This window comes from Geospiza fortis, unplaced genomic scaffold (assembly GCF_000277835.1).
Source record: "Geospiza fortis unplaced genomic scaffold, GeoFor_1.0 scaffold590, whole genome shotgun sequence".
Lineage (NCBI taxonomy): Eukaryota > Metazoa > Chordata > Aves > Passeriformes > Thraupidae > Geospiza > Geospiza fortis.
In genome coordinates, this window is record NW_005054402.1 from 1,807,468 (window position 1) to 1,831,572 (window position 24,105).

At 40.6% G+C, this 24,105-nt stretch overlaps 1 protein-coding gene across 1 annotated transcript in view; it reads right to left on the bottom strand.

Moving 5' to 3' along the window:
- Nucleotides 1-24,105, bottom strand: part of GALNT18 (polypeptide N-acetylgalactosaminyltransferase 18) — a 223,643-nt gene that overhangs the window by 29,465 nt on the left and 170,073 nt on the right. The window contains exons 12-13 of the mRNA XM_005426117.1: nt 23,604-23,741; nt 17,485-17,580 (exon numbers count right to left, since the gene is read on the bottom strand). Coding sequence (XP_005426174.1) covers nt 17,485-17,580; nt 23,604-23,741 — 234 coding nt within the window. The remainder of the gene's footprint in view (nt 1-17,484; nt 17,581-23,603; nt 23,742-24,105) is intronic.

Sequence of the window (24,105 nt, forward strand, 5' to 3'; positions counted from 1 at the left end):
CAGCAGGCAGGGGTGAGAGGTGCAGCTTGGTGCAGTCTCCCTTTCATGGAGAACAAAGTAACTTTACCCTGTTCCCATCTGGGCACACTCAGGAGTATTCTTCCTCTTTAAACCATGTTAAGCCCATTAAGCTGAAGACAATAATTTCTCCTATTTTAAATGGACAGCATCAAAATCCAAGCAAACCCTTAATCACAGTACCCTACAAAAAGTAAAAATATTATGCCTTAGCTGTAGATAATGTATTTCAAGTAATAAAATCTATAACCTCAAATGATTTGTTTCACTCTTTACTGTTGGTCTCTCTCCATAGACTGACAGGAGCTCATGAAGTTTTATCCATCCCAACTGTATCCTAAAAGAAAATTTCTTCCCTGAAATACTTTTAAGCTCTCCAAGGCAAGAGGAAAGATATATGTGCCTTCCTAGAATAGGCACTTTCCCTGTCTGCCAAATGCCTTGAAGGAGTTGCTCTACTGTTTTCAGGGTGACAGCAAATGACACTCAGAGAAAGAAGTCACACCTAAAATGTAAATGAGGATCCTGCACACTATGACCTCACGCAGAAGCTGGAGCTTCAGTCCTGCCTGTACTCATGAATAAATTGCCAAGTTCACAAGGCTCTGCAAGTCAGATTGAGATGTGTCTTGGGCTGAAATAGTGTGCTCATATCCCAGAGATTCCTCTTTTATTCTTCTCTTCTGTCACCCAAAAGAAGGGCAAAGAAAAGCCTCACCTAATATATTTCTATCACTAAATGTACTTTTTGCACTAATGGCATTTTTAATGGAAAGACGGAAAAGAAGAATGCCCCTAGAAGCCACTATACACTGAGATTTCTAACCATGAGTATTTAAGTCTTAAAAGATTTTCTGAACTAGGAACAAATAAACAAACAAAACAGTTCAAAAAGCAGAAAATTGCTTTGATGTCAAGGAGGACATTAATTCAACTGTCTGAGCTGTGAAGAAAGCCTTACTGTGCTTGCCTGAGCGAGCTTCGCTTCTCTTACACCTGCAAATGTTGCCAACTCTGTGTTGTGCCCTTTGCACAAATCAGGCCGTAAACCTTGGCAAGAAATGAAACTGCAAATACAGCGACATGCAAAGGCATGTTGCTTAATCATACAAACGGTATGGTATCTCCCCCCATTTTCATTCATTTCATTTAATTTCATTTCTAGGCCACTCAGTCATACAGTGAAGGCTAGATAAAAACTCAGGCCTTCACAGGCTAAGCAGAAGAGGCTCAGATTTCTGACTAGCAGCTTATCAGATGGATGAGGCAGCGAAATAAAACCAACAGCTCTAAACCCAGGATGTTTAAATGACCTTCAAGTACAACACTGAATAGCTAAAATAGCTCTGCTAAGCTCCAGGCCCCGAGATACCACTGGGCTGTGAGGCTGAGCTGCCTTCAGCACCAAAGACAGATTATGTCAGGTTTTTCTCTGCATTTTCTGCATGCCTTAGGAGGCTTTATTTTAATATCTGAAGTAGATTATCCCATAACACTATCAACAGGACACAGACTTAAAGAAAATAAAAAGCCTGCTGTCTTGCTGTTTAGAATTAATACAAAAACAGGCACATCAGTCACTCATAATTAAAAGTCACTGAATATTCACAATATAAATAATAGCTCTTTCAAGACTCTTTTAAGTAAATTAATTTTACAATATCCTTTTGATTGTTCTAAACCAACAACAATGCCTACTGTTAGCTTCTTAATTTGCATATGAATAGAAACACTAGTAAGGATTATTACAATTGTCTAGTGTACAATAAACTATTTAGTGATTTGTATTATTTTGTGCAGATTGTCCCTAAAGCACAAATCTATGGCCCTACACAGGCCCTCTAGGGCTAGATGTTCCCTCAGAGGGCAGGGGCATGCTCTGGAGAAATAGTGGTTTGGGAATTAAATAATAATTAGTGGAACAGAATTGTCCCCTCCTTTCCAGGGGACACTGGACCATGCCCAGAACAGAGGGAATGCTGTGCTAGGACACTGCCAAGGGAGACAACACCACTGCAGTCCTGCCCCATGTATGCACCCCAAACTGTACAGCGAGAGGACAGTGACCCTCTCAATTCCTAGAGACAGCTCCAAGGCCCAGGCGGCCTGTGCAGGAGCTCAGAAAAGAGGCAGTTCACACCCTGTTCTTGCTCCAGCTGGGCTGTCATGACCACTGATATGAAATGAGCGCAGCAAAACCCCAAAAGAAAAGAACTAGGTCTGACCACGCTAATTGTATCTAGCTTTTCCCCCAGACTAAACCAGACTGAAGTAAAGCATCAGATTTTTATCCAACCAACTGTTGGTCCAGATCTCCCCTTGGTACACACCTGGAGGACTCAACTACAGTCAGCTGCAAGTTATTCCTTCAGCATGCTTCTTTCCAAGCCCACTGCTGTCAGCCTCTTAAGAAGAATCTCGGGGCAGAAATTTGTCTCCAGTACAACTCACTCTGTGTCTTGCACCTATCAGATTCACTGCAGGAAGACAGTGGAACAGTTAAAATCACACCACCCACAGTCTTGATGATTCAGTATGAAATCTCTTTGCATGCTTCAAGCCAACAGAGCCCTTTCCTCATGAACTAAATTGCATCAGCCCTAAAAAGAGGTGCCAGAAAATTCTGTTCCTTCAACAGCCATAAAACAATCTGGGAGATGAATGGGAAGCTGAGGTGACAAGGCTACATCCTCATCTGAGATGCTGAAAACACTGATGTACCTGATCCTGGTACAGTGCTGAGCACTCCCTAAATAAAACTAACTTCACACTCTCTACAGCACATGGGGCACCAGATTTACTCTCCTGTTGCACAAAGTATCTCTTGGACTTGTTTGCAGCTGTTTTACACTTAAAGCCTGGTTTAATTATTATTAAATAAACCCATTTCATAGCTATTACCCAGGAAGCATTTCTTTAGGCACTGACTGAAATCCTTGGGTCAGGCTTGCTGAAATTAGAGCTTTAGTCACTGTCCTGTTATCCCAAAGCACCCAGAGTTTATCCTTCATGATCAGCTGGGGAGCTGCATCCTTACTGCTATTTACATTATTGACTCACTGCTGCCACTGTTTCATGCTGAAGATGAAACATTTCATTGGGTTACTCTATTTGGTTATAGTAACCTTATCTCTTTAATGCTTGGTTTGCTCCTTTAAAGAAGAGGTGTCAGAAATACCAGAGTTTCTTTTATATCTATCTCAAGTCTTGGAGAGCTTTTAGCCTTTTGGGGAAGTGATGGGCCTGAGATTGTGGAACCTTTTTTCACCCCTGTCCAGACAATGTATTTGTCTTGGAGTTGGCAAATTTGGTAAGAGATTGAATTATTTTCCCACACAGGGGACTCCTCTTGCCCAAGACGAACTGGGTTTCATCTGCATTTGTGGATAGAATAGGAAAATAAAGTATCATGAGATATTTTCCTTAAGCAGAGGAGTTGGACCAGATGAACTCCAAAGGTCCCTTCCCACCTCAAACATTCTGTGACTGTGGGAAATAGTTTCCCATAAGAACAAGGCTGAAAATTGCTGAAGAGCAATGAAGTTAGAGGGGCAGGAAGAATCCTAAGAGGTAAATGTTTAATTAACAAAAAAAGTTAATCACTATTGATGTTTAGAAATCTAATCAGTGCCAAAGAAGCTGAAGTAAACATCTAACCTGACACTTAGTATTTGTATTTGTAACAGTATTTGTAGGTGGTGTTGTTTCTTCTTAGTGACTTTAACTACAGTATTATCCCAGGGAATATTGATCAAATTACAGAATTCCTTCAAACTTATGTGCAGCAAGTTGAGTCTGCAGAGGGCAGATTTAACTTACTTGAGAACACGTGACATAGGATGTTAGAAGATATTTGGAAGCCAGAAATGGGTGCTCTGCAGGATACAGTTGCTCCATAATCATTAGGTGTGCTGAAAGTGGGGAAACTCGGTCCCTCAGAGGGCTAACCATGTATGTCACACATCTGGCAGAATGACATGCAGCTCACTTGACAGCTCAGATTTAAATGTGCCTTGAGTGCTCAAGAAGGTCCCAAGAGTCTCAGTCTATCTTTACACACTCATAGTGACTCTCGTTACTATCATACTGAATTTTAAAATGCCATCTGGGGAAAAAAACAACATGCTCCAGAAATGCTTAACCCCCCGCCCCACATTCACAATTGCTAACAAGAATGAGGTTAAACTTGATGAGATGTTTAATTCAATGCAGTAGGTGAAAGGACTAAGTGTTGTGACTGCATGGGACACAAATAAATTAAATTATGATTGATAATAATTTGATAATTTGATCCAGCAGTGCTGACAGCACACAACCCTGAGGTCAGCTGGTACACAAAATACTTCCCATATAAAGAAAACATGCGCAGGCACAATTTCACAAAGGAAACCTTTTTAGCACACTGTATCCCTCTAATGCAATGGTATTTGATAATTTCTATTTGAACAATCGAAGATTTCCTTGCATAAACACATTTAAGGAAAAGTAAAAAAAATAAGGATTTGGTTCTGTGTTAATACAAAAGAGAAGACCAAATTAAACCCCCAAAGCAACATGAAAGTTACAGCTCTGATTTACCATGATCTAATTCTTCCATACTGAGCTCTGTCCCTGCCCTTCTGGTCACAGATCTTCATCCCAAAGGCAAAGTAGCATTATCTAAAAAATTCCAGGTTTAATGCAGTAATCTCAGTTTTATCTTTTTTAAATTTTTATTTAAACCTCATGTTATTTTTACTAAAAGTAGTGAGTTCATGAGCTGTGCTGCTATTTTTAATTTCCCAAACTGCCATTTGTGAGTCAGTCAATGCAGACTTCACAGTTTTAAGGCTAATTTGAGAGCTTGAAAGCACCAAAAATAACTGCTGAAATGGAATATGCATGCTGAACAAATCACTACATCTTTAACACAGCAAGAGCAACAAAGCTCCAATGTCCACAATCAGTGCAGCTCCCTGCCAAAAAACCCCAAAGTTAATTCTGTAGTAACATCAGAATTACTTAAATGCATTCCTCAGCTTTTCCACTTGATTGCTTTGAGCCTTTGTGGACAGCCAGCTGAGCAGACAGGCCTGGCATAACACAGCTATTGCCGTATAATTTGTGCAATCACACTTTAGGAGAAATAAAACAAAACAAAACAAAACAAAAAAAAAAAAAAAAAAAAAATTAATTCAAGAAATTCAACAACTATTTTTAAAGCTATACAGAAAAACACACTAAACCCCTACCCCCCCAATTTCTTTAAAGGCACACCATTATTCATCCACTGTAACAAGCAGGTGTTATTTCTGAACCCTCTCAACTGAACTGGAATTCCAAGAAGCTCTAGCTGCAATTGCCACTTGGCTGACCTGTCAGCGGATTCTTGAGCCAAAAAGAATCATCAGTTTTTCACTCTGCTCCCCCATATGCCACAAACTCCGTATTTCCATGTGCTTACCTCTAAGTGCAATGATTTGTATTGTATTAAATTATAGTTTCCAGAGTTGTGTCAGCTCTGATGATGCCAACAAATTACTTCCTGTGATGGCCACTGACCTGCTATGACAGGGATATGCACCTTATTCCTAATGGGCATCCAACTGGCTTTAATTTCTAGCCATTGGCTCTTGAAACCACCCTAGATTAAAATCTCTAGTATCCCATATTATCTTTGGGAAAAATACATCCACTTTGTAAATATATTCAGGTTTAGACTGAACTCAAATCTTGCTAAGAGCTAGTTTGATTGCTGATTTCAAATAAATTATCTGACAAACACAGCTCCTTCCTTGGCTTCCAAATCAATGCAGGATTTCTTTTTTCAGTTACTCATAAATATTCAATCAACATTTTATGTGAACAAATAATTTCTGACATTCTCTGTGCTTCCCAATTGGACAAATGCTGGTTAATCAGCAGGACAAAAAAAAATTCCCTATTCACAGAAACCCACTGTGGATACAATCATTCCATAAACATTTCTGCAAATAACCACACTCTGCAAGTGCAGAACAATATCAGGGAGAACCCAAGCTGAAGCTGAATTGGTGATCAGAATCTGAATGAAGGCTATGGAAGAAATATGGCTCATGTAATTACAGAGGGAGTTAAATGTGCTTTCATGGGAACTGAATTTGGTCCATGAATTTTAAATGAGCCAGTGGATGACTTCAATTAATGGATTGACATAATAAAATTATCAATAAAACTAAAGTAACTATAAAGTGAATTTTCCATCTATTGTATTAACTACCTTCTCTAATAGTTAATAACATACTCTTACAAATTTGAGAAACAAAAATCTGACCTTCAGAACTTCTGTGTCTCATGAAGTAACAAGAGACAGTGTAATATTAATCAAAAGAATGTTTAAATTGACAACCATCCCACAATTACTACATCATACATCTCCAAGTGCTCTACACGCACTCCAATAACTATTAATTTTATGCTGAATTTAGATTGTAAGCGACAATTGGTTTTAAAAACTGCTGATTGAACTGCCAATTTGCCATGAGAAGAGACATCTTTAAAATATGGATAACTCTAGTAATAGCTACATAATATCTAACTCTGATCTATTTCAAATTAATGCACTTACAAAATGTGAAATGCTCCCACAGTATTAGATTATGAGACTAGATTGCAGGTACCCAAAACAGCTGCTCTGTTTCTCCAAGAGTGTGAAATAAAACCATTTACAAATTAGCAAAGGAAAGCCCTTCCCTTCTTTTATGGTTGTATTACATCATCTCATACAAGAAGTGCTCATTTGCAAAGTAGATGAGGGAGAGCTTGGAGGGGGCAGCTTTGGGCCCCAAGATCAGGGCAGCAACCAAGCACTGCAGAAAGTGGCAGCAGCCCTAAAACCACGACATCTTGACTATTTTGGGGGCGTGGGCTCCAAAGCCCTTCAGCACCAGCCCACAGCTCTGCATCCAAATCCAAAATCTAGCATCAGGCTTCTCATCTAGCAGCCCATCAATATATCACCTCCACATTTTATGATATTTTAACCTGTTGAAATCAATTTGACCAAAACTAGCCTTACAAAAAAATCACTTGTTATAGCATAGCATAAGGAAAAAAAGAAAAAGCCTGGAAATGTATGTGCATTTTTTATTTCCTAGTTTAGCAGTTCTAAACTGCTGTATAATATTCAGGGCACCAACTCTAATATCTTCTAAATTAAAAAAGTACAAGAGAGCTTGAAATGCTCTGATAATTTTAAATTCTTAAGCACTGCAGTTGCTCTCAACAGTTTGTTTCAATTACATTTTCAATGCAAGAGTTTTTTTATTACAGATATTCTGGGGAAATTGCCTTAAAAATGTAAACTAGGAAAGAAATCTCTTACAGTGACCATGAGAAGTTTAATAATAATTATTTGAATAATATAAAATTCAAAAAACCTATCAGAAGAGGGCATTACATAGCGTGGAAATCAATTAGTTTTATATTCTATTTGCCTTCTTCCTGCACCAGCCTCACCTACTTAACAAAATGCTGAATAAATTGCTTCTGGTCAAAATATAAAGACAGCAGATATATGCTCCTCTCCTTCCATACTGATAACAGACATAGCAACTATGGACAAGATATCCAGGAAAGATGATAAAGACGGATTTAATCATACAGAAAGGCAACAGAATTCAAGATGAAGAGAATAACCCAAAGGCTGAAAGGCAAATGCAACACCTAAGCAATACAGAAAACAGGCAAGGTAATGATAACATGACACACAAAACATAAAGTGAAAATACTTTATAAATTATTAAAATAAAATCTGTGAGGAACCTTCTGTGACGTATGTTGTGGAGGCTTGGTGGCCCTACACGCAAAGGGTTCCGTTAGGGTTCCTTGGAGGAACAATCCCTAAATTGTAAAGATCTCCCCTTTCAAGGCAACTGAGCAGAGCCTCTCCCATGATGCTTTGTCGTGTATGCAAATGTACCCCAATTCTGCTTCCCTGGTTGGCCCATTGGCCTCTCCGCCCTGTTTTCCTTATATGTATGGCCTCTAGAACGTTCTGCCTTCCCTGCTTACCCATTGGCCCCATTTTGCTGCAGTGTCCTGCCCCTTTACCCTATTGGCTGCCACCCCTTGTCCTGCCCCCGTACTGCCCTGAGCCCTCAGCCCGTTGGCCCTGATGCTCTGCTCCACCCCCTGTCCCCCAGATTTAACCCTGGACTCTGTGCTGTCCTTTTGTCTGTTCTTGGACGCCTTCGTGAATGGCTAGAATAAAGCTCCTCCCTGGAACTCCACACAAAGACCCTTCCCACTTCTTTGTCATTGGTGATCCTACAAGAGAAGTGTGTGCTGCAGTGATGGGGTGTGTGTGATGGCTTGTGTGTGATGGTGTGTGTGTATGTGTCCTGCAGTGATGGTGTGTGTGTGTGTGTGTTCCTGTGCCCATGAGGGAGCACCTCCATCCTGGGATTTGCTCCTGGAAGGTCACGCCACTGCTGCCTCTCTCTCGCTCTGCCACCAACGGGCCAGTGGCTCACGACACTACAGCATCATCAGCCAACCAGTTTTTCTTAAAAGCAATAAATAAAAACCCTCCCAAAGACATCACACGGTGAGAAAGTCCCCAGTCTAAGCCATGTGGTCCAATAGAGAGGAACAGATGTGTTGATTAATTGAATAATCCCACTGTCTCTCCACAGGAGCATCCTCTGTGGTCCCAGGGTGGTGCTCTGAGCACTCCATAAGCTCCCTCACAACTATTTTTTTTGCTGACACAATGCATTATTCTTTTCTGCAGTAATGTGATGAAAGCTGAGTTTATCAAGTCTAGGTAAAGTCCATCAGATTTTTTTTTTTTTTAAGTTTCTATTCTCACTATGGAAAACCTGCTTTACTAGGCAAAAGCTGAGGAACCGAATGTCTTTGATAGCATTTTCTGAGTACCCTTCTGACATTGCTTCTGATCAGCATTTGCAATTTTTCCTCCCATTAAAGGTTAACTTATGCCTCTCTATCTTTTCAGCACATCTTCTAATACATGGAAAATTGCACCAGTACCTCTACTGTAAAATATTAAATAGATCTGCTATCATAAAAGAGCTCTTATCCATTCTCTAAGATGAGCATTTCCCTCTTATTTAGAAGAATGGATGAGTGAACAGATACAGCATATTACAGACAACTGCTCTTATTCCTGTTACATTTTGTGGTTAGGGGTTTTATTTGCTTTTTCAAACACATGTCTTCTGTGGCACTGGCCAAGCTATCTTTGACTCTCCTGCTGCATCTCTCTGCTTAAAGGAGCAGTCATTTCTTAATCAGAAAAATACTTGGCCTTTTTTTTTCTTAGAGCCTTCTTGGCTCTAAGTTCTGAATTAATTCAAGTTCTTAATACTCTTCCTCACAGCACTTAAAAGAATTGAACTACTTTTTGAATTCTTGCTTTTTCACTTCAGGTGAGGTCCTGAAACCTCAACATCAAGATTAGTGCTTTAGCCAGATCACTAATTTCACCTTACAGTGGTATTTTCCTTTTTCATTATTCATGCTCACCTTCAGCAGTAAGCCTATACACTAGGGAAGAATACAGATTTCAGAAGCATATAAGACATTTTAAAGTTCTTTTTCATTCTAGACCATTCTATATATTTCATTCTAGACCATATCTATTATCAAAGATAAAATTTCTTCAAAACAAAACCATTTCTCCAAAGCTACAAAAATTCTATATGCTTCCAAATGAGAAAATCAATGTTACTCTTAGGAAAAAAAAGATTATTTTTCAACTCTTTCATTTCGCTATGGTTGGAGTTTCAATTCCAAGTGATCAGTTCTCTCAATTCTCACAGGTACATGCAATGTTTTCACACTATGGTTTTGAACACAAAAATAAATAAGCAGAAATATCCATTCCATTATTTTCAAATTGAGGGATGTAAAAAATATTCCCTCTGATACAGAATAATGCAGTTCTACAGCTTTTTCCCTCTGCTTTTGTTTTCAGCCAGTGAAGTGCAACATACAAAAGACTTATCCGAGGTCTGAAACCCGAAGAAGGACCTCTTGTGCTGATTCTATTGAATTCCAGTGTCTTTTACCCTCTGAACAGAGAATGACATTCATTATGTCTGATACTTTCATAAAATGAAGGGGCAGGTTGGTCTCTGTCCTATTAGTATAAAGACTCTTATTCAGTTGCAAAATAGAGTGTGCAAATCCCTCAGACCCATCAGATCCAGACTCACAAGCTACAAATTCAACACCACTGATCTTTACCTGCAATGAAAAACTCTCTTATTAAGGTTGGAAAAGACTTTTAAGATTGAGTCCAACTGCAAACTTAATGGGACCACAGCAAGTACAGAAAAAAATCACTCATGGCAAAAGGCTCAGTATAAAACTGCTCCAAACCCAGAAATCAGATTAACAGATTTTCCCTCTGAAACTTTGCACTGAAGAAAATAATGAGAATTTGGCCAGAATCAAACTTAAGGAAAAAAATATTAAAAAAAGAAAGTATTATATGATGTGAAATATCTTCATCCATAACACATTCCCAAGAAGAAAGCGTTGCACTGCCTATGCTAGGCCAAGAAGGACTGGCTGGTTTTGGAAGCCTTTGAAACTTCTCTGTAGCTCCCTGATGTACCTGATGTCATATATTCTAAAGAGGCTGCAGCTTTGAATTAACCTTCTCAGGTATACATAGGAAAATTCAACTTTGAAAAGGATTGAAAAAAACCTAAAAAAACTAACACCAGATTTTGCTTCCCTTGCAAACAGGGTCACAATTCCTATTAACTTAACTATGATCAAACCCAGGATTTATGCACTAAAAGAAAACAGCAGAAATAAAAATAAACTTAATAAACTACTCAATCTTATATGAGACATTAATTGCTACAACAATTTACAGAATATGTTTAAAATAAAAAAAATAATCTAATAATGCTGATAACCATGCTTGCCAGGCAGTTTCACTGTCTCTCTACATTATCTTCTATTACTTGGGCATCTAGCAAACCAAGCAATCTAGATTGGGGGGCGGGGGGAAGGCTATTTATTGTGGAAAAGCATCCTTGTTCCCAGAAATCAAGCATGTACATAAAAGTTTGAGTTAGGCCCAATGCTTAGATCATTCCACAAGAGTTCATAAAAAAGGCAAAGGACAACCTGTAGGACAACATGAGCTGGCAGAGCTGTCAGATGCAGCCCCTGGAAGAAGAGGAGCACATACCCTGGGAGTCAGACTGCCTAGCCAGGCTGCCTCTCTGCATGGGAATAATGACAGACTCACTTTGGCTGGACAAAGAGAGCAGTGTGAAAATCCCTCAGATCCACACTCAGAAGCTAAAAATTCAACACCATTGATCTTCACCTGCAAGGAAAAACTCTCTAATTTAGGCTGGAAAAGATGGTTCAGATCATCCAGTCCAACTGCAAACCTAACACTGCCACAGCAAGGACTTGCTCTGTTCATGGTCTGACTGCTCACTGAAAAAGTACCTGGTCCAGGATAGAACTGGATGGTTTGTACAGCTCAGGTCTGTACAACTCAGTCAGCAGAGCATGAAACTCTCAATCTCAGGGTTGTGGGTTTGAGCCCCACGTTGGGCACCAGCTGTTAGAATGTCATGCCTGGCCAGGCTGTTCGGGTCCACTCCAGCTAGCCACGGACCCCAGCCCATACAATGGACAAAAGGCAAAAGACGAGAATTGCTCTTCTCCACGAAGGGACAAATGTCCTCAGTTTACTGACTTAACAGGAGACACCAGATCAGGAAACCTCCCAGATAGAAAAGAGAGCATCCCCTTATCGCAGGGGGATTTTGAGCAGAGGGGAAGGGGGGCGGAGGAATGGGGCAGCAGCCAATGGGATACAAGTGAGGAGGGGCGAGGGGAGGGGTAAACCAGGGAGACACCACCAACACTGACACCCGGGGAGGGGGAAAGGGGAAGACCATATGGTGATAGGATACAAATCATGTGAGCAGTGCAAATTACCAAACACCCAGTGCAAACAACTAAATAATTATTTAGCACAATACAACAGCCCTCTGCGTGTCTGCACACATGAAAGAATCATCCTCAAGGAGGTGATGGCCCAGCTCAGCCTAACATGATAGAAAGAAGTGGTGCTGTCAGGTCAGGCTGCCCTGTACACAGCTGCTGAATGTATTGAACATTTGCCTCCAAGACAAACATGAACAGCAACCCTGAGTTTTCGTGTAACTAAGAGCTGTTAAACAGCTGCTGTGCTCCCTTTTACTGCCTATCAAAGGCTGCCTGAAATGTTTTTATTGTAGACACTTCATCTTCAAGGTAGTGATTTTTCAACTCTGAAGGGGCAGTCAATGATCTATCTGCAAGTTGTGCTGTTTTCTCCCTTATTCCCTGACAGTCTGCATCTGTTGCATGTGGGGCCTTCTAGTAAACTATTTTCTTGTACTGAGTTTCAGTTTGCAAGGATTATGTGTTTTACACACACACACTTAACAAACTTCTAAATAATAGAAGATATTTTCTGAAATGTATGAAAAATATCTGTGTATGAACAATCACCATGCTAAGAGATTTGATAGAGGAAAACATAGCTTTTGTAAAAATATATATTATAAGCACTTTAAAAGAAGCATTCATGAACCATACAAAAAGAGTTTAGAAGTTTCTGGGAGTTTTTTGCAACTACTCCCAGTACTTCAGACACTGTGCTTAGAATACATTATGCTTTGAGGTCAGAGTCCTGTACAGTGTGAACTGGCACAGCTTTATGTGTTGGCAGGACTCCCTTCCACTACCTTGAGTGGAGATGCAATAATTCATACCAGGCAGGGCTGTAGTCACTGGTGTCAGTTCTGCAATCTCTTGCAAGAATATGAAATTATATAAATGGGTGTCCCTTCTCACCTGCATTTCTTTTCTAGTAATACTCCCCATTTAGTCTTCTGACCCTGGTCCTCAACCTGAATTCCTCAAAACCTAACTGGTTTCTATTGACTTTCACATTGCTGCATGAGCTTTGGGGCTTAACTGCTTATAAATTGAGAATTATATGAGCCAGAAGCTATTGAACAAGGGAACAGAACTGCCTATTATCCCCTCAGTCGCAAGCAATTTTCAAAGTAAATCTCTACTTAAAATATCACTTCATTGATTGATGCTACTTATTTATTATATAATAAAGTCTCTAATAATGTGGTATTTCATTCTCATAAAAGAATCTTTTAAACTATCACTCAGGAGCAGTTTTACAGAAAGTGACATGTTGTCATCAGCCTGCCTTCAAGATTACAAACCTGGTTAAACAGCAGTCTTCAACAACAACAAACAACCAGGCTCAGGCAGATCCCAGAACCAGGAAAGCAATGCAGTCAGGCCTGGGGCATGTATTTACTGCAACTACAACCATCTTTCCCATGCAGAACAGGGGCACAGCAGGAAATAGATCTTCTAAGACCTAAATGTAGGACTGAACTGTTGCTTTACTTTAACAAGTTCAGGAATTAAAACACTACCTTTATCCTCTTCTATATGAACCACATAAAAAAAACCTCAGCAAAACCCCCAGAGCCTCACATGAACTTTAAGTTTTAGTCACTGTTTTGCCAGAACTGTTCTTCTGCCTTCACATTTATCTCCTCTCACTGCCACCTCATCTCCCAGTTTTCCTGATTCCCTTAATCATCACTCTGATGGGAAGCTGCTGTGTTTTCCCTCTGAGCTGATCTTACGTGATTAAAGCAACATGATTTCTACCATCACTAAACAGTGTATTAGGAGCCTGGTTTAACTCCTGTAGTTAACTATTCTCCCATGTTGCATTTACTTTTTTGGCTGTTTCAACAGTTGCAGAAGCCAGGTTTTGTCCAGCTGTGCTAAGCAGCTGCCCAGCAAGAGAGGCTTGATGTGGCAGGCTAACACAGACACTGAAAGCCCCTTACAAACAGTGGCTAGCAGCCCATCAGAGGTACCAAAACCACCTGATGGCCTTGGTCTCTGCACATCTAACAGCTGCCTGGCACTGTGGTGGCTGGAGGAGCAGCAGCAGATGCTCAGGTGTGACGGCAATGTTCCTGCAGATGAGTTGGGGAGTTTATGCCAATACTCTGTGCAGCTGTACAGATGGAGCAGAAATGACAGTGCTGGTTTGGACAGAGACTGTCTAAAGGCAGGAATGGAAAGATGTGATGCTTAGGGAGAAATATTCTTCAGCAAAAGAATTGGGAGGATGAGCAACTTAGCCATGTTCAGATGCCACCACTCGGACAAGGATCCTCTCAATAGAAACTCTAATTACCTGGGCAGCATTTTGTAATGAATTCATTCTTACCAAAGGTAAAGGAATAGCAACTCTTCCCTTAAATTCATGTGAGTGCATTGCAGGATCATCACCCTTTTTGTTTTTCCCACCAGTCAAGCATTCAAGGTGCTTCACTCAGTGAATGGTACCCTAACTCCTGAAGTGTCCAGGTGCCTGGGGACCAGGACAAAATACAGCTGCCACAGAAGGCACCCTCTAAACATGAAGGGAGGGTAGGAAACACATCTAACCACAGATTGTAGTTTTTCAAGTGCCTTCTGTCTTTTCAGGTCAAGCCAAACACCCTGCTGTGAGGAATTCTTTCACATTAGTAGTATCAGAGGACTACAGAAATGGGCAGATTATATTTTGATTTTCTATTCCATCTTAGTATTTAACCACACATAAGATTTGCATCAGTTTATCTGTAGAATGTTAGTATGAAATAAACACAGTTATAAAGCATTTCAAGATACTTGGAGGAATGAACTGTGAATATGCCAATGCTACTGACAGTAGACACAGAGTGGACTGTGGAAAGGTTTGGAAATCTGAATCACATAAGTCTTAGCATCATTAATCCTGATTCTATTTAAAATGAAACAGAAACACCATGGGAAAATACACTGCTGATCATTTAATTGCAATATTTTAGGATATTTTCTACTGCTTTTAATTATGAAGCTACATGTGATGTTCTGATACTGTCTAAAAAAATACAAGCATGGAATTTTAATATCAGGTATGCAGTTCCCTTTATATTGACTTTGATGATTTCTTTCCTATATAAAGCATATTAAAAGAAAACAGTAGCTGTACCTATGATTGTAAAACAATTCCTTGATGTCAAACACCTTATCTAAGCCACTTCTCATGCAAAAAAGATGAGAATTCAAAAACATCTGAAAGCAGTTAGTGGAGGGAAAAAACGAAGTTATCCAAGTTAGAAGAGAGGCTGTAGTAGCAACTAATAATAGCAACTTAACTGCATATGAGGGAGTGGTTCCTGGCAGTCAGATATACTATTGCACATCTAGATGCAAGTGTGCCAAGTGGTGGCAGCAATAAAACTGTAAATGGAATAGCTACAACAGAAAAACTTTTCATCTGAGCTAACAGCATCATCCAAACACTCAACCAGCCAGTCCTGAATCAGGGCACTAATCTGTTTTTCTAAAGACTGCCAGGTAGGAAAAACAGCCCCCTTTATACAGCATTTCACCACTACTAGAACAAAATGAACATCTTACCAGTATCTTTTGTGGCTATTGGCAAGATCACTAAGATTAAAAGGAATATTTATACAAATATTTCCAACAAATAAGTTCTGGGCTGCAGCTCAGCTTAAGCAAGAGATGCAACATTGCAGTCGAAATCTCATAGAAGTATGCTGAGTGATGTTAGTTCTTTCCCTCTTAATACCATAATCCCTAACACAGAAAAAGTCTTAATTCAAGTTCTCAGCCATTACTGGGATCTTACCCAAATATGGGCTCTTTTGGGTGTTGTTTTTAACATTAGTTACAAAATGAAATACATAGCAATGGGGAGGAGACACCGCATTTTAATTATGAAGGAGCAGAGTCTTGTCTAGAAAAGCTCCCCTTGTCTCTTTCTCCTCAGTCATTTGTTTGCTGCTATCTCATTTGTACAGAACTTGAGCTGACATTCAAAGGTAGTTCTTTATCTGGTGAATACTGAACTGTGCTAATTGAAGTGACTTTTGTTATTGTTCTTTGTCTCTCAACTATAATTAAAGTTTCTAACTGGAATTTACAGGCATGCCTGCAGTGTGTTCTCGCAGATGAGGTGCCACTAGAGTTATGGTGTCCTGCCAGGAGATGAGGAATAAAGGCTCTGGCCCAGGGGTGAATTGCACATTTCCTTTGCAAACACTGAGGATGGTCTTGCAAAGCTCCTGCAGGCAAACAGTGGTTCCCACATCATTATGTGACAAATAAGGCACAGCCCATCCAGTGAGTGAGTCTGATGGATGGGATTTTCAGATATTTCTGGCTTCATCATCCATAATTTACTCAAGCACGATGCCACTAGTGATCAATATTAAAGGTTCTTGGTGAAGGAAGCCAGTGCAGAACAGAGCTGCAGCATGTGCAGCTGGGCAGGGCAGTAGAGAATCGTGTCTGCAGCTCACCCCACTCATGTTCCCAGCTCACTATGAGGTGCAGGCACAGGGGACAACACCACCCGGCTGCTCTGTGTTTATTTCTGAGATACTGTGAGGATTCATTTGCTGTATAGTCAAATCAGGTAACTGACAACTCCTGGGTACAACTACATTCCATTACTCCACAGGGTGGAGTGTTATGGGGTCCTTTCAAGAAAGCAAATATACAACGTAGTCAGGTAGAAAAATCATTCAAACTGGAGGGATTTTTCAGTTTCTCTGGTCACTCCCACACTTCCTTTTCATCATTTTTGCATATGTTACTTTTAAGGTTAAGTCATCTGTTCATCTGTCTTTGAAAAGCACGTTTGAAGCCATGCAACATTATTTTTTCTGTCAAGATTTGCATCGAAACCCTTTCACTTAAGTCCATGTACTTAGCTGGGGAGACACAGGTCTGAACCCTCTTGTCTGCCACGTTACTAAATCCAGCTGTTATGTAGGAAAATGGAAAGGTTTTGGTAATTTGAGTCGTTGGCACATACAACAGTAACAGGACAAGAGCAGAGAAAGAATAAAAGGAGATTTATAGGAGGGGTTTTCACAAGAACAAGGCTTGGAATTTGACACAGCTGTATGGTGTGAAGAAGGCGGCTGTGCATTTCACATTTATGGAAATGACACAGTAAATAAAGTAAAAAGGCAGGCATCTTCAGATAATGCATAAATAAACTGTGAGTATACCTATGCATGTATGCAAAATGTTTTAAAATGCATTGCTTCGTTCATATGACATGTACAGTTAAATATCAGAAATGAAAGCTTTTATCAGCAAATCTGGGTTAGTGCTGACTCTCATATTCCATAAATTCTTTCAAAATTAATAAATCAACTTCCTTGTCAAAGCATTATTATACCACTGCTTCTCAATTTACAGCAGAAATAGTGCTGCCTCTCTTTAAAAGAGCTACTAAACATCTTACCAAGGGTTTGTTGCAGGAAAACAATGACAGGTACAAGACGGTTCCTCCCACACAATCTGCTAACAGCAGCAGCAAAATCAGAGATCATTAGACAAACTAACCTGTGGTGTCATCCCGTGGCAGATATACATGATTGGGATATTCTCTGTGTCTGGCCCTTGATCAAGGCACAAATCACTTTTCAGGGAATTCTGCAGCTAAAACAAACAGAAAGAAAAAGAAATCAAGCAAGTTTTACATGAGAAAAAGATGGTGTGATTACTTTCTTTTCTTTGAGAAAATAAATCATATGTAGTTGAGGAAGGAAATATGCAAAATTAAAATATGTTACAGTGAAGATCTTGAAGAGAAAGCATCTGGACTGAATTCCTTACAGATAATCTAGCACCACTGATTTCAGTAGTGTTGCACAAAGTTTCAGGCAGGGTATATTTCAAAAAGCCTTCAGAGATAGCAATAATTTTTTGATATATGTTTTAAAAATATTTATTTAGTCTCTGGTACACACTATATACAGAACCTGAATATATCCTGCTGAGCAAGATAGATGAGGTATTAAACAGCTTTTAAGAATCTCTATGAGAGTCTTCTGATTTCTGGAAATAATTCAAAAAACTGCTTTCAGCTGACATCTGGAGACTTCAGGGCAATTGTTATGCACTGGCTCCCCTGATTATTCTGGGCTAACCCACGCACAGCAACAAACAGACTGCAAAACACTTGGCCCTGGTCAGCACAAAGCCCTGTGAAAAACCTGGCCTATGCTGAGACAGTTTTCTAATAGTGAAGTGCTAAATTAATGAGCACAGATAGCTGGGAGGTCTGTTCAGTGTATGAGGACAAAGATGTGGACTGCAAATCCATGGATGTGCATAAAGGTGTTCAGTGGTGTTAGACTGGCTCAGAGAACTTTTCCACAACAATCCCCACAATAAAGGAAGCAAAAAACCAGAAACAAAACAGCCACTGACCTGTTAACTAATAATGCTGTTTCAAAATCTGAGGCCCAGATTCTCAGGAACAATCACTTCACAAAATCTAGTGGCTTTGTGGCAACCAACAATTAACCTGAGTAATGCAATTTCAGCCTACCAAGACTTAATCTTAAAAACAATCCAAAATATAACAGACAATCCCTGGGCTGAAACCCAGAAATAATGATTGTTACACTGAGTACAACAGCTTTTGGCCCAGTGACATTGCTTTCTTCTAAACAGGAGGGTACTGCACAATTTAGAAAGAAGTTTACTTTCCAAATATTTACTGTGCCACCAATCCCAACCCTAGCTATATTCCACAGCATAAGCTAGACCTGAATGCTGCACCTATTTTCCTAACTCTCACAGAACACGAAGAAATGTAGCTTTTAGGAAATAAATATGTGGGGTGTCTCTGTAGGTGCCTATATCCTAGCCTTTACCCCCATTCTGACAGCTTTTTGAATTACTCAGGATTTTTAAAAATTGATGATAATGCTATAGTAGCAGTATCTCTATTTTCTAAAAAGAAAAAAAAATGAAGCCAGTTGATGAATGGAAGCATTTAGAGAATCAGAAAGCAGCTGACTTGCTTTGAAATATCACACCTTTCTCTGCTGTAAGATGTGCAAGCAAACAGCAAAGCAAACAGAAAAGAAGATCAGACAACCAAGTGATTCTTTTACTAGAAGGATAGGGGCACTTAATTTTGTGTCATACAACTGTATTTCATAAAACAGTGAGCTGTGTATTCACAAAACATGCCTTCTCTATCTGTTGTCACAGTTGTCCACCACTTGCTTTGTGATGGTACAAACAGGACCTGCCCCTCACATCTCTCTCAGCTGATGATAATCATGTGCATTATTGGGCAGTACCTAAATCACAGGATCATAGAATGGCTTTGGTTGTGCTGGCAGTTGGGTTTCTTCTGTTCTTTCCTTGTTACCTGTGAAATTTCTTCCCATTGGGTTGCTAAGAAGCACTGATGGCTGGGTGCTCAAGAGGAACTCCTCTGCTTTTGGGGACTTTCTCTGAGGCAGAGATACCACGACGTGAAAAATGTGTATTTTATGACTGGCTTTGGTTTTGGGGACTTTCTCTGGGGGATGGGCAGAGATACCACGATGTGAAAAATGTGTATTTTATGACCGGCTTTTTGCACATATTAAAATGAATATTATAGGTATCATGTTAGAAAGTTATGCTGTGTTAATTTTCTTAAGTAGTGTGTTAAATAGTTTTAGGTTATAACATAAGGTTAAAATAGAAACTGTGCTATGTAAGATACTTTTTTTAAGGAGAGGACTTCCACTGAGATAGCAGCCACAGGACACCTGAATCTTTCAGAGAAAGAGAATTGCTCTCTTTTCAGAAGAAACGAACTTCGTCCTGCCTCACTCAGCCCTGAAGATGCTGTCAGGGTTCAGAGGAAGAAGTTGACATTGACCAGACCGAATCCTGTGTTTGAATGGAATTTATGCATCATGTATGAGGGTGTATGAATATGCAACAGGCTGTTGCTTTTAAGGGATAATCTTCTGTTAACGGGTGCCCCTTGTCAGGCTTATTTTGCCCATAAAAGGTACCCAGACTGTGCATAACTCTTTGTCCTTTTTGTCTTGTATTGTCCTAATTCCAATTGTCCAAAATTTTTATTGCTCTAATTATACTGCTATTTTTATAACCATTTTATTACTATTAAACTTTTAAAATTTTAAAAACAAGCAATTGGCATTTTTCACACAGGAGGATGGAGGCAGGTGAAAGGAGACAAGGCTGGGGGCAGCTGCTCTCTTGCTCTTTGGCATGGAGGAGGACGGCCAGGCTGTCGCTTACTGCTGGAGCTCAGCCCTGAGGGACCAATCACCACCTGCTTGTATGCCCCGGGAATCCCAAACCTTGCCTCTCCCTGCCCTGCTCAGAGCCGGACTGCCACTGTCCCGCTGTCCCCTGTCCTAGGGAGACATTATGATGCTTGTATCCCCATTTCTGTGTTCTGTCTATGCTGGATATCATGTTCTGTGCCTTCAAGACTGGCTCTGAAGAGCAAATGTTTTGGTTTTGCTCTCAGCCGCTCCCCTACGGCTGGCGGGACACAGAGACGGGGCAGTACATGGTGCTGCTTTTGCTTTTCCCTTTGCTCTTGCTTCTGCTTTGCTCTTGCTTTTTGCTTCTGCTCATTAGTTAGTTTAGCTAAGCAGTCCGAATTTTCCCTGGACTGTTTCTCCTTTCCCTTTTTTGGAGTCTTTTCCAGAGTGGTGAAAGAGTGGTGTCATCTGGTATTGTTCATTGTGTGTGCTGGGGGTGCTGTGCTGTTAAATAAACAGGTTCTTTCCACTTGTCTCCAAGGAATCCTTCCCGACCCGGTTGGGGGAAGGGGCCATGTGGGTTTCCTTTATGAAGGGGCCCCTTTTTGGAGGCTTTCTCCCAAATTTGCCCTAAACCAGGACACCCTGCTGTTTGTTGGGTACTGCTGTGGGTTTCTGCATGCCGCAGCCGCACCCTGAGCCTGGCCCACATGTCCCTGCTGTTCCATCCTGCCAAATTGCTGATCCTCTTCACCCACCAGCCCAAAATTTCTGCTCATTCCTGTGATAATGAGTAATGTGATGATTGACTCTCACAATAAATGGACAAATATCATGTATATAGGTTAAGAAAAGTTTTATAGATTTATAGTTATGTAGTACCCTCTTGTGTGGTTATCAGGGGGCAGCTGGGTTGGGACATCTGGGAGGGCTGACTTGTCACTATGGCAACATCTGACCTCCAGTCAGGATTTGAGGAAGAGATCTCCACCACTGGACAGCGAAGAAGGGGTTGATAGACAGAACTTTAGGAGGGGTTAAAGGGTTAAAAAGGGAAAACCTCCATTGTGAGGGGGCTGAGCACATGGTGGGGAAAAATCTTTTGCTCCCAGCACTAAAACCATTTTTCTTTATTCACTCTTCTGTTGTACTTTTGATAAAGTTTAATAAACCTTCCTAAACTATGAGAAGTGAGCAGCTATTTCTCACATTCCTGCCAGCTGTGACAGTATTGTTCCAAAGGGGAGAGTGCCTGCAGTCAAGGGACTGTTACTGGCTCCCTGGTTCTGTTTGTTGCTAATGCCAGAGTTGTTTTGTTTTGCCTTGATATAGATACTAGTAAAGAACTGTTATTCCTAATCCCATATCCTGGCCTGAGAGCCCCCTCAATTTCAAAATTATAATAATTTGGAGGGGGTTTGCATTCTCCATTCCAAGGCAGGCTTTCTGCCTTCCCTAGCAGACACCTATCTTTTTGTAAACCAAGACAGGCTGGAAGACACATTAAAGATTATCTCATTCCAACCCCACTGCCATGGGCTAGGACACCTTCCACTAGACCAGGCTACTCAAAGACCCATCCACCCTGGTCTCTAACATCTCCAGGGACAAAGAGTCCATGATCTCTCTGGGCAACCTCTTTCAGTGCCTCACCACCCTTAGAGTAAAGAATTTCTTCCAAATATCTAATTTAACCCTGCCTTTGTTCAGTTTGATGCCATTCCCTCTTGCCCTATCACTATACATCCTTGTGAGAAGTCCCTCTCCAGCTCCCTTTAGCCCTCTTTAGGTACTGAAAGATTGCTCTAAGGTCTCCCTGAAGCCTTCTATTCTCCAGGCAGACCACTGTGCTCAGTACTTCTGTAAAAAACTCTTCTTACTCCTTCTGGTTGATGAAAATCTCTCAGCAGAGTATAAAATCACTGTTGCTGATTTTCGTTTGGACTTGCACAATGTGAAGTTGATCCTAAGATGACTACTTTAGCTGTTCCACAACCCATCCTTTATTTATATTGTATCACTTCTACCTGAAAAGACTTTTTTGTCCAGAGCCACCTACAAGCAGAACCATGCACTACTTAGCTGCTATGCCTCCTTCTCCTCAGGAAATTCCACATTTTATTGGATCACAGCATCACTGAGGGCAATTCCATGGTGTGTGGCAGAGGCTCCTTGCATACAGATGTAATTTTTGGCATTGTTCTGAACTAATTTGGGAGGTAATCATTAAGTCATGCATTTAGCAATGACCTAAACCTTTGCTGGAAGTGCTTTTCTTGTATGACTGTATGAAAAGCCAGCATGGTTATTTTAACCCATCATCACAGGGGCCATGGAACTTCACAAGATGTACCATCCCTGCATTTGCCAAAAACACAGAAGCTGCTCTGTGGCACCCTCAGGGCTCTTCCAGAGCCATACTGGCCAACTGCACAGCTCAGTTTTCTGAAGACAAACCTTTCCACCTGCATGATCTGCTCTCACATTTTCTAATTAGGATTGTCTTACAAAAAGAAAAAAATTAATTCAAAGGAATCAATTTTTGTGAAAATGACAGTGGAAGAGAATGTGAAAAGGTCATTTTCACATAGTAGACCTACATCCTTGGTCCACTCCCTTATTATGGGCCTGTTTTAATTTACTCTCCTCATCTCCCATGCCATGCATACCTGCCCTCTCTGTTTGGGGCCTTGCCAGTTTCTGAGGGGCAAGAATTTCTTCTGCCTTAATTAGCACCATGCAGCTCAAGCTTGACTGCAACACAGACAAGGGCACTGCTGTCCCACAGGTAATGATGAGCCCAAAATGCATGGATTTAGCTGCCCTTTCTGTTGGATGCAATGTAATTCTTGCACCTCTCTAGTGGTGCTTTCTACATGGGTTAGGTATGTGAGATTTGGTTAACTTGGAATGTTAGTCTTTGACTATGATACCTGTTCTGGGGCAGATCAGGATTTCCCTTACATGGCTAAGTCTAATAAGGAAAAGCATCAGCCCTTAACAGTTGGATTTGATGATATTAAAAGTCTTTCCATCCTAAATGACTCCATGATTCTAAATTAAGATCTGGCTACAATCTTAAGAAGGTTGCAGTTGAAATACTGAGTCTATTTTGTGAATTCCCCTGCTGCAACAAACCTGCCAGTTCCAATGAGTCTGCAAAATCCCATCTTGAGTATTTCTGTGTGGAATGCAAGCCATGAAGCAAGCAAACAAACAACAAAAAATCAGGGAGGAAGGTAATGTTCAGGACATCTCAGCACAAATGACAGCAGACCAGCTGTCTCTGTCAACTAACAATATTATTTAACTAGTGACTCTAAATTGATCTGATTCTTTTACTTGAGTCAGGCAACGTCTTCATTAATTACTTCCACTATTACACCTTTTTCCGCCATGCTTGTACAATGGGAAATGTAAACAAATCCTTACCACCCCATAGGCGACGGTATCTGAGTACATTCTCATTTCTGGATACACGCTGACAAGATACCACCTAAAGGTCTTGCACTGGAGCTTTTTCCTTAGGGCCTTCCTCTCTGAAATATCACCAATATCAATTCCAGAGTCCTGCACAGGAAACAAAGGGCAGAAAAAGCCGTAGAGACATCAGTGATACACTTCTGTGTAAACTACACACCCAGAAACTCCCTCATTGCAGAATCACAGAATGAACTGCGTTGGCAGGGACCTGTCAGGATCATTGAGCCCAACCCCTGGCCCTGCACAGCACCATGCCCAAGAGCCAAACATTATTTTGACCTATGACAGTAAACACATTTTGGTTGTGGAGTGAGTCTGTTACCCACACATACCCCAGAAGTGCCCCAGTTAAATATGATACAGTTCACCATGGCAGGGTCTCTTCCACAGTCTGCTTTGGTGAATGGGACTACTCCTGTTGACTCCAGTGGGGTTTATATCCAGTTTCCAA